The sequence below is a fragment of the Phragmites australis genome, chromosome 3, assembly GCF_958298935.1.
Source record: "Phragmites australis chromosome 3, lpPhrAust1.1, whole genome shotgun sequence".
Lineage (NCBI taxonomy): Eukaryota > Viridiplantae > Streptophyta > Magnoliopsida > Poales > Poaceae > Phragmites > Phragmites australis.
Window position 1 is genome coordinate 40,950,378 of NC_084923.1, and position 11,683 is coordinate 40,962,060.

Consider the following 11,683-nt stretch of genomic DNA (forward strand, 5'->3'; position numbering starts at 1 on the left):
TTTGCAAGTCATCTTCCTCTAACAATGGAGCGAGTTTTGTATATGTGCATATACTCACCCTAGTCCAAAATCTAAGTCGTTTAGAATATTGACGCGTCTTCAAAGTGGCAATTTGTAGTAATTCTTAAGAAAAAAATATATTATAAAAGTATTTCTCATGATGGATCCAGTAAAATCAGTCTTGCCTTGTCAATCTCAATAATTCTTTACATGTTGATTGTCACAACTAATAAATTTGATCAGAACAAATTCTAATACGATTTATATTTTGGATAGGAAGGAGCACTAGTTAAGGGAAAATTGTCCAAGGTGGTCGTCTTAGTGAGAGAGTGAAGGAAGCTTAGTAGGTTAAATTTTACACAATGTACTTTCTCTTTTGTCCCTAGAGCTTGTAATTCGGTAGCCGACTCCATAGCAGCTGATGGAGCTGGTGACTCCATAGCAGCTTATGGAGCTGGTTTGCTTATGTCCTGGCTGCCAACGACTTAACTGGTACTAGTGATTAATGGAATTTTCTTCCATCTCAAAAAAGAAACCATAGGCCACCCAGAAAATTGCCACTATAGTTATTGCTGAACCATGGCCACCGAAATATCTTCGAACTGTGACAATGACAAGTGGGCTTAGCTTCTCGTGTCATTGACAAACCCAGCAATATTCTAGCACACTGTAACTTCACCAATGGTATGAATTCGTCTTACACGACGGATAAAAATGAGTTCAACAGAACAAGCAATGAGCTATAGTGGTCACGCACGAGCGCACGCACAACCAAGAACAAGCAATTCGCTGGTAGGATGCTATTCAGTGAAGCAAGTTAGCGTTGCACCCAGGTACATAGCCGCAGTATGCACTCCATTTGCTTTACATTATGTGTACATTATATGCCAGCTATGACAGGACTACAAACAAAATTCTAATGGGTTCCCTACTTGGTACTACGCCATCAATCATTTACAGTATATCTCATACACTTCTTTGGTACCGCGATTTCAGGGAAACTGATCCTTTCCTGTCATTAAGTGCGTTAAGCGCTTTCGGACCCGAAGAATCAGAGTCTGCGCTGCTTGGCCAGACTAGGGGGATCAGCTGCTGCTGGTAGGTGTTTGTATTGTCACTTACTCCGAGCTTGACAATGAATGTTGCAGTGCAACCTCTTCCTGTTCCTTCACTTTCAAGCCAGATGTGCCCTCCCATGAGGCTAACAAACCTGAAATAGATTTTTTTTTTCAGTGGGTTGTTGAGTTATAGTGTGAATGAATGAATTGAGTTATCACTAATAAGTCCTGCACTACAATGTAGTAAATCTTTTTGTGCCACTTAAAAGGAAATTGAGTTACCAAAAACAAGACCATGCAGAAAAAAAACTACTAGGAGATGTAATATTTAACTACCTCTTGCAAATGGCAAGGCCAAGACCACTACCATTGAACCCTTGGTTTCCTCCACTTTGAGTATGAGCAAACTTTGTAAATACATGAGTTAGATCCTGGGGACTAATACCACAGCCTGTATCTTTTACCTGCAATAGTGTACCATAGACTGTAAAGCGATGAAAACTGAAAAATAATACCTAAGCAAGTAAATAAGTAAAACTCCGTTTCATGTGTCCATGGCATGTTCACAATCTGGAAGCATGAAGCCCTTTTCCAGTTATGCACCCAGGAACACTGGAATCAACTAAATTGGAATTTTTATTAGTATAAACATCTGAGTTTTGTGATAAAATAGTTTGAGTACATGTTGTGATATCTTGATTTGGCTGATCTAGAGTTGATGTAAGATTTGGTTTAATGCTTCCAATCGAAGGCTATTTCATCTTTAGTAAATGCAATTTAGGTCTACATCAGCACTGGGAGTAATTCAATTCAAGCAACTCAAAAAAAGATGCAGCAAATGACTACAGCCAATGAGCCAGCAAATGTCACATGGTGTAAGGAGCAGAGTTGGAGAAACTAGATTTCAAATTTCTTTGAAATTATCTCTCAAATTTCTTTGAAATTATGTATAAGTTACACCATACAACACATAAGAGTATGTATGTACTAGATAGATCAATAAGAAACCTCACAACCAACAATTATCTACCGGCAGCTACAGTGCTACCGTATCCACCGGCAAAACTGATAAGCGGTCAGTTACCAACTTACCATTAGTTTTTGTAACCTTGGTAGGACGACCTGGAAATTATGCATTGATCTATACAAAATTGAAGCTACAAAGTGTATGGACAACTGGACTATCAAGCAACTGAACAGTCCAGCCAAGTTTGGTGATGCAGATGCAATGAATGATCATGACCGGTAATTACCAGAAGTATGTAATTTTTCATACTTGAATGCACATGTTAGTTGGAGGGTTTTCAGAAAATTCCTCATATGCCACTGAAACTGTGAAATATCTCATTGTGATAGTGGGTCCAAATCCCAATTCCATGAGAAATTCAGTAGCATATAAGAAGATATGACAAAATTTCTTAATATTGTATAAGGAATAACTAGAAGTTTTTCGATATGGTCGCAAAGAAGTACAATCAGGGTTCATGAAACTGCTATGGGGGACGACCAAAACATGGCTGGTTCCGGTTTCATTTGTGAATTTTGAAACCAAAAAGTGGTAATGAAGGGCCAGTTTTTGGAAACCTATGCACAATGCATACGAGTGTTTGCAAGGAAATCTTCTTGAATATTTCTGGATCCAACGTTAAGACCATGAGCACATAGCCTAGCCCAAGATTAATAATTCACACAAGCCTCTCTAGAATATTTACCTGAACTTTCAAATAGAAATGGTCATCACTTGCTGCTGGATGAAATTCTGGGGTTCTGAACTCTCTCAAAGAGTCAGGCTTCACAATAGAAGCTAAAAGTGTGATGTGCCCCTCCTTGGTAAACTTAACAGCATTGCCAGAGATATTTAGAATAGTTTGCATAAGTCTCTTTTCATCACCAATAGCACATAAGGGCAAATCTGGTGACAGCATAACCGATACAGACAGTCTCTTGATGGCTGCAATTGGTTTGATGAAACTCATCACCTGTAAGATTCAAATGGGAGTTTCAGTTAAGTGCACCAAACATATAGGTACTAGAATAATCAGAAGGCTGATGTTGAATACCTCTTTGAAAACAGCATGAAGATTGAATGCTTTAATCTCCAATTCAAGGCTTCCATCCTCAAGTTTGGAAAGATCCAACACGTCATTGATGAGTGTTGCTAAAAGATTGCTGCTTTTCAGTACTGTTTCCACCATTAGACGCTGCTCAGGAGTAAGCTCAGTTTCCAAAAGCAAGGAGGAAAGGGCTATTATTGCATTCATCGGTGTTCTCATTTCGTGATTCATAACAGCTAGGAAGTCATTGCGAGCACGGATGGCCATCTCAGCTTCTCTTCGAGCTAAATCCAGGGCAACATTCTGCTCCATTAGTAAATCACGTGCTCGCATGGACTCTTCAAGAATAGCCGCATGAGATAGTGCAACCGCTACCTGAAGAACAAATTAAAAAATAATAAATAATAGATATGCTTGCAATACTTTTAATAATTTATTAACTTTTTCAGAAAGGCATCGAGATTGATAAACAAGCAGGGGGCCTTTTTTTTTAGCTTGCTACTTGGTTTCAGTGATCACTACATTGTACTTCTGAATACATGGTTCATGAGCATGACTTTGAAAAAATATTAAACACACAAGTCATAATAACCATAGCAAGAGATAGAGCACTAACCTGATCAGCAACGACCTCAACAAGCTCCAGTTCATGCACATGCCATTTCCTTGCACTATCAGATGGAAGCATCAAAACCATAATTGCAAAGCTTTTCGCTGAAAGCTCTGGCCAATCATTTATTTGGAAATTTGAAAGATGTAGAAGAGGTACTCGCACAGCAGCCACCTCTGGTGGAACATATCGCCCTGCAAGAGCTCGAATCCGTGCCAAAGGAGATGTGTGGGGTATTATAATTGCCCGGTTGCTACTGAACACTTGATTGACAACAGGAAGATTAATCGGTACAGATGACCCAACAGTAATCTGGTGGCGCAGAGTATGAGAAAGTTGAAGACTTGAACCACTTCGTGATGGCATCCACAAAGCACATTCTTCCAGACCTAAGGTCCTTCCTAGCTCAACAAGAGTAGTCTTCAAAATTGTATGCCTATCAAGTGTGCTTCTTATTTCATGAGTAAGCATCCTAACATGTCTACCAGTCTCCTCCTGAGTCCTTATCAAGCCCATCTCCCTATCAAGCTCTTCAGCTTTATTCTTCAGGAACAACTCCCTTGTTTTCACGCTCAGCAAGTCGGGGATAATATGAACAAGCATCAAAGCTGTTGCACAGGAAACAACTGCCGTGGAAACCTTGGCTACGGTCATGACAATAGCAACGGTCTTCGTGTGTGTGGTGAAAGTCCACAGGTTTATCAGATGCGTCGCTCCACAGAGAACTATAAACGCACCAAACTGAATTAAAACCCATCTGTACGGGAAGAAGGACGACTTCTTCACGAAGTAGATCAGCTCCAACGGGATCGAGAAATACGCGAGGGCTATGAAGAAGTCCGAGATGTACTGATACTTGACTAGGAGATCATCGGTCGGCCATTGTGGCTCGATGCAGTCACATCCGTCCATCCAGGAGTGTTAGTATTGCATCAGTTCTCACAACATTTCCTACAGAAGAAGAAACATATAAATGAGTTGCCCAGCTCCATAACATCCAGCCCTATTGAAAAATCATAACATTTGCCGATGTCAAAGATGTCGTAGCAATTGAGAAGGCCACGAACACAGAGCATACTGATAGAGCCCCGCGAATCGCACAAGATGAACCAATCGCCACTCCAATTCCCATTTGCAAGCGACCCTCAGCCCCCATTCCCGTCATCTAAAGCAAGGTTTCAGTACTCCCATCCCAAGTCAGCAACATCGCAATAGCACGTTATCCCAAATCATGCCCCTTTCCCCACTCCAGCAACACAGAGCAGACAATCACTCCCCACCTAGGCGTTGAGCACAGACCCCCCCCCCCCCCCAGCAATCGGAATCAAGAACGCCGAGCAGCTCAACAGCCAAGCTGCCGCACCTCCGGATGCGTCCCTGCGCCTACCCTAAAACCCCCCACCCCAGATCAATCCTGCCTCCAGATCAACCCATGAGAAGAAGAGAGAACACCAGATCTGGACAGCGCGGGAGGCGAGGGGGAGAGAGCAGGTGCAGTACCTCGATCTGCGGCGGGGAGTGGCGGCGTCGGTGGGGAACGGCCGCCCAAAGGTTGCGGGGGAAACGAGCGGCGAGGAGTGGAAGGGAAAGCGGCGCTGGAAAGGGAAGGGGAGGCAGCCAGATGCGCAGACAGGTGAGGCAGCCAGCCAGGGGAGCCGTCGAGTCTACCACCAATCCACCACACCACCTCCGGAAGAAAAAAAAAAGGGGGCAGAAAGAAGTCCACCCGCGACCGGTAGACGGTACTAGTAGTATAGAGTAGTACTTAAGCCTCTCTCCTCTGCCGTGCCCCGTTTCCCCTTGGTCTTTCTTTTTCCCGAGCCGGTTTGTCTCTAGGTTGGGTTGACCGGTTGAGCGGCTACGGAGCAGCGAGGCGGACAACGACGGCCGGCGCCAGGGCGGCAGCGAGCTAGCGCCTGGAAGCGGTTGTGTAACGGTGTTGTTTTTTTAGGTATAACGGTGTTGGGGTTAAGAGAGCGAGGGCAGGGCACATGCTCCTGTTTAATTTCTTATTTCCAGTGGATTTTAGTAGATTTAGTTTTTTCTAAAAGTTGTAAAGATCTAATAATTGGTATGCTCCTGTTTAATTTTTAAGTTAGATCTATTTCAAGGGATTATATCAGTTGGGGCTTCGGAGCGGATTTCTTTTATTTTACGAGGGAAGGATGGTTGTGCTACGGGAGGATACATGGTTTCGGCAAGCAGGAGCGGAACTAGAAGGTACGGTGTGCCTAGCACATCCAAATTTCAGAAAGTTCAACCGGAATCAGTTCTTCATTTTACTTTTTACCAACTCTTAGCAACCTATTTGCAAAACACAAGGCCCACAAGCCACATACATAAGCTCCTCAAGAACCTAACACAATAACAAAGTGTGCATGGTGTGTCGCTGGCGACAGGAAGCAACCACCCATGACCACAAGCTGACGAGCGCATCGTAGTCACCACGTTGGTGTGGACGCATGTCACTCAGCGGCCAGTGGCAGTGAATCGACAACCTGGCCGCGTGGGTGTGGCTGAGCAGTCCGTGCGTCAAGTGCGAGCAGTAATCAATCAAGCAAATTGCAGCCTTGCAAGTAGATGATTTAGCTCTCAATTTCACACAAATTATTTCATTATGCCTTCAATTTTAATTTGAAACCACTTAGGAATTGAAGTTTTTTTTGCCTTGTCGATTTGTGATTGTAGAGTTCATATTTCAGAACTAGCATTGAAGTATGAAGAGGAACATGGGCATTTGGTCTTCATATGGGGATTGAAATAGGAAGTCAGCAAAGATTTGTGGTGGAGAAACTCAAGGAGGGGAAACTCATGAGGGAGGAGGAAGAGGAAATGAAGGAGATACTACTCAGTTAGTATTACTTCCTTCTTCAGTTCCATATGAGAATGCGCCGCCATCCCAACCCTAGTCCCAAAGTGAAGAAAATGTAACTAGAATGGGAAATTTTATAGCAAGAGCGTAAAATTCAACTCCTAGTACTGAACAATCAATTTATGATGCTGAGCATCTTCCACAAGGTCCAGGGAAAAGAAAACCCATTGCTAGCTATCATGTTAATGATCAATTTGCAGTTCGGAGGGCATATGTTTAGAAAGGATCATGCCAACCTTTTGCACATGATTTTCCTGTAAGGGTCATATCAAGTAAAAATTGTCACTTTAGCAGTAGCTGGTTTGATAATACCATTGGATTGAGTATAGCGTTAAAAAGGATGCTGCATTTTGCTTTATATGTTACTTGTTCAATGAAAAAGCTAGTGGAGGTGATAGTTTTGTTAAAAAGGGTTGGACAAATTTCCAGAGATATGATGCATTGGACAATCACAGAAAAACACATGTCCATAAAGCAGCACAAGAGAAATACAACTTCTTTGTGAAACAAAAAAAAATCAATTTCTCATGCTATGGTCAAGATTTCCAGTGAGGAGAAGCGCACTTACAAGGCACGATTGACTTGTTCACTTAGATGCTTTAGATTTATTATGTGGCAAGGTTTGGCATACCGTGGTCATGATGAAAGTGAATAATCTAATAATAAAGAAAATATTCTTAAACTTGTGAGATGGCTTTCAAAAAATAATGAGGAGGTCGCTAAGGTTATCTTACAAAATACCCCAAGAAATTGTAAGCTAAATTTCCCTGCAATACAGAAGAATATTATTAATTCTTGTGCTAAAGAAACTACTAGACACATGGTTATTGAAATAGGTGATGACTTTTTTGCTATTTTGGCTAATGAGTCCACTACCAAAAAATTATTGATAGCAGACGGTGTGTCACAGACGGTTTCTTAGTACCCGTCACTAAACAAATATTCTCAGACCAATGCTAAGACAGACGCGTCTGTAACAAGACAACCGTTTAATTGTGCTGAACTTATAGACAATTTTTGTAAATCCGTCTGTTTGTATCATACAGACACAGACGATGTTTAGAAAAAATCGTATGTGATATTATCACAGACAGTTTATTATAAGTTTCATCTATGCATATATGATAGACACAGACAAATTTTATGAAAACTGTCTATATTTAAAGACCCGTGAACTATTTCAAATTTGATCGCTCATCTCCCGTGACTCTTTTGGCTTTGCACACACATAACCCGCTCGTCTCGCTAGACTCTTTTGGCTCTCCCCCACACACAACCCCTCGTCTCTCCTTAATATAAAGCGACGAGAAATGTTCTTCTTCCTTATTCGTCATATCCAAGTGTTCCATTGCACTGATAAGCGTCCTCACTCGCCATCAGTGTCAGAGAAGTGAGATCTCGACATGGGTCGAATCCCTTTCACTGCACCAAGGTGAGTATTGTATGGTTCTCATAGTGGTTTAGTTAGAGTTTGTTAGGTTTTCATTGCTTTGATCTATAACTGATGATAGAGAATTATTTCTATTATAGATATGCAATGTCACAGTTCACGGTAATCAGGAGGTGGCAGGATAGGGTTGTCCCTATAGCAGCTTCGACGGCGCGGATGATTGGCATCGACTTTAGCCAGGTGAACTTTGTCTTCTTCTCTACTATGAAGGCCCTCTCCATCGACCATGTGCATGTTGTCAAACGCGTTCTTCATTTTGTTATTCCGGATGTAAATTTCTCTATTGTTGTTCGTTACAATGGAGACATTTTTGTCAACTACAAGGCATGCTTGAACGCCCATTTCTTACTGAACAATGACTGGCAGTTTGGCAGGAACGCTATCTGATTCTAACTCATGCGTGAAATAGTCAAGGTGCAGCTAGATCCGGATGACTACAAGCTGCTCATTGAAGATGATGCTCGGGTTGACATTGTGCTGAAACGCAGTAGGATGAGATGAAGTCTATCGTCTCATCTTTTTTTAAAGATGGCATCGATCGACCCAAATTTGTCGATTACTTTTTGTCTTTTTAGAAGATGATGTTGCCATGATATCAATCATTTCATCCTTTTGGAAGATAGCATCGATTGACCAATAATGTATAGCTAGGGATTGTGTTTAACTATCTAGGTTTATGTGCTCTGAACAAAGTATGATGCATATCTATTTGATATTCTTAACCTTTGTCATTTGTAATGCATGTGTTTTGTGTTCTGAATAATGTGTGATTAATATTCTAAATAATATATCAATATATTGTTTAATTTATGAATCATAAAGTGTGTATATATGTGACCATTTTTCCCCTATAGCAAATTTGCTTATAAGTGGGAAGGGTCACACAGATGATTTTTTTTAAAAAAAATTATGTATGTGACAATTAATACATATGGGTTTAAACAAAATCCATCTGTGACTATAACTGCATACAAACAAGTTTCAACAAAACTCGTATGCGAACCTTATTACCCACATACGGCTTTACATAAAATTTGTCTGTGTGTAACTCTATGGCAGATGATTTTGAAACTGTCTGTAACAAGGTCGATACCACATACATTTTTGTAGAGACAGAACCTATAACCATCTATGATAGAGTTTAAAATATATCTGTAATAACCCATTCTGGAGTAGTGGTCCAGTGATGTGTCCTAGAAGGAACAACTAGCACTTTGTTTATGTTATGTTGACAAAGAAGGAAGGATATATAAGCGGTTCCTTGGGGTAATTCATGTTCATGATATCACTTCTTTGTCACTTAAGAATGCAATTGAGACCTTACTTATGAATCACTCCTTAAGTCTTTGTCAAATCCGAGGACAAGACTATAATAGAGCTAGTAACATGAAATGTGAGATTAAAGGGCTAAAGACATTAATTATAAAAGAGTCTTCTTCTACTTATTACATTAATTTCTTCGCACATCAGCTCCAATTAGTTCTTGTTGCTGTTGCTATGAGGAATAGTGATTGTTCTTGGTTTTTTAATTCAAGTATCAAACTTGTTGAATCTTATTAGAGTTTCCTGTAACCAACAACAAATGCTTAGATATGTCAAAGCACAAGAAGTTCTCAAAGCACTACAATCGGGTGAAATTGATAGTAGTTAAGGCTTGAATCAAGAGATGGGGTTGACTAGGCCCGGTGATACTAGGTGGGCTTCTCATTATAGAATTGTTTTGTGTATTATTGGTATGTATTTTATAATACGCAAAGAACTCATAAAAATCCCTCTTAGAAGTCAGATAGGGAGAGAGCTCAAGCCATGGTGGCAGCATTGGAGTCATTTGATTCTGTTTTCAGTGCACACTTGATGCTACAAGTACTTGGGTACACAGATGACATGTGTCAAGCTTTGAAAGAGCATGACCAGGATATTGTAAATGCTATGTCACTTGTTCATTTGGCAAAGGCTAGGCTACAACAAATGAGGGATCATGGATGGCAAAAATTTCTCGAGGAGAAGGTTACAGCGTTTTGTGTGAAGCATCACATTAAAGTACCTAAGCCAAATGGAAGATATGTGCCTTTTGGGAGATCAAAGTACTTTTTCCCTAAACAAGCAAATGATGATCATTTTAGAAGAGAGGTGTACCTCGGCACCATTGATAATGCTCGTAAAGAGTTGGACAATTGCTTTGACAAGGTTAATATGGAGTTTCTTGTTTGCAAATCAACATTTAATCATCTCAACTCATTTGCTTCATATGATCCAGAGAAATTTCTTAGCCTTGCCAAATTTTATCCTAATGAGTTTTCAAGTATAATTTAGTTAGGCTTGAATTCCAACTTAAAAACTTCATCGATGACATGCGAACTGATGAAAGATTCAATAATTTGAAGAATTTGGGTGAGCTTTCTGTGAAGCTTGCTGAGACCAATAAACATGAAATTTACAGGTGGGTCTATTTGCCTCTCAAATTGGTATTGCTCCTACCAGTTGCAACAACAAGTGTTGAAAGTGTAATTTCTACCATGAGTTATGTGAAGAACAAGTTGAGAAATAGAATGGGTGATCAATTCTTGAATGATTGTCTGGTCACATTCATTGAGCGAGATAGTTTCATGAAGGTTAGTGATGATGATATAATTCATCATTACCAGGGTATGACAGATCGTAAGGTTAAATTGTAATTTCGATGACTTCCCCGCACTAAAAATCATCCAGCTTTGTAGAACCTTTCAGAAGGGATAGGACAGCCGCAACAAAGAGGGCCTTGGGCAGACGACGAGGGCGTATGCGTGTGAACGCTTGGTTCAAGCTCTTCACATAGACATGATCTCGGAAGACTCGTTTTTAGACCGAAGCGATTCTTTGAACCGAGACCTTAGTGTTCTTTTGTGCTCTCATGTAGTCAAGTTCATTTAGCTCATGTAAAACTAATATCATTTGACACTTCAACTATTTGTATTGTACATTAAACTTGTATGCTTTATTTCTATTTTACTGTGTGTGTGTGTGTGTGTGTGTGTGTGTGTGAGAGAGAGAGAGAGAGAGAGAGAGAGAGAGAGAGAGAGAGAGAGAGAGAGAGAGAGAGAGAGAGAGAGATGAACTAGATGTCAGATGTGTGTGGTTTGTTGGATTGGCACGGTTTGTGCACACCCATTGCTGATTTTCTAGCGCCACAACTAGTTCCAAGTGTCAATGGAAGACAACACACAACAGGTGTACCCGAGCGGTAGGCTCTGATAGTTAGGCTCCAAGTCAGGCAAGTGGTGCTGTCAGTTGACCCCGTCTATATGTCAGGAATTTCGTCGGAACTCTCAGCACATTCTCTTGAAATATCTTCATTACATACTTCATTGGCCCCATGAAGTTTGATGATGAAAGCTGGGTTTGTTGTAGTGGTGTTCAGTTGTGACGGTTTGCATGGAAGGTGAAGGGTGTCTTATCTATTTTGAAATTGAGGAAAGGGTGTAACCCTCTCTTTTTGCAATAATATTTTTTTTCTGAGAGTTGTTGTTATATGATATTTAACTATTTTATGAAAACATGAGCGTAACTGTAGCAACATTTCTACCCACATACGGTAATCATGTGAAAAGAGGTTAGCCATTGTAGCATATAAATTAGGAGGCATTCTGGTCCATTCTTATG

The 11,683-nt window shown here is 40.6% G+C and overlaps 1 protein-coding gene across 1 annotated transcript; it reads right to left on the bottom strand.

The window, feature by feature from the left end:
- Positions 1-776: 776 nt before the first annotated feature.
- On the bottom strand, positions 777-5,471 carry LOC133913105 (probable ethylene response sensor 1). The gene is made up of 6 exons (XM_062356156.1): positions 5,223-5,471; positions 3,729-4,673; positions 3,119-3,487; positions 2,771-3,037; positions 1,395-1,522; positions 777-1,210 (listed from the first exon to the last, which is right to left on the bottom strand). The coding sequence occupies exons 2-6, from the start codon at positions 4,632-4,634 to the stop codon at positions 967-969; spliced, it is 1,914 nt and encodes a 637-aa protein (XP_062212140.1). The 5' UTR covers positions 4,635-4,673; positions 5,223-5,471; the 3' UTR covers positions 777-966.
- Between the last annotated feature and the right edge of the window lie 6,212 nt (positions 5,472-11,683).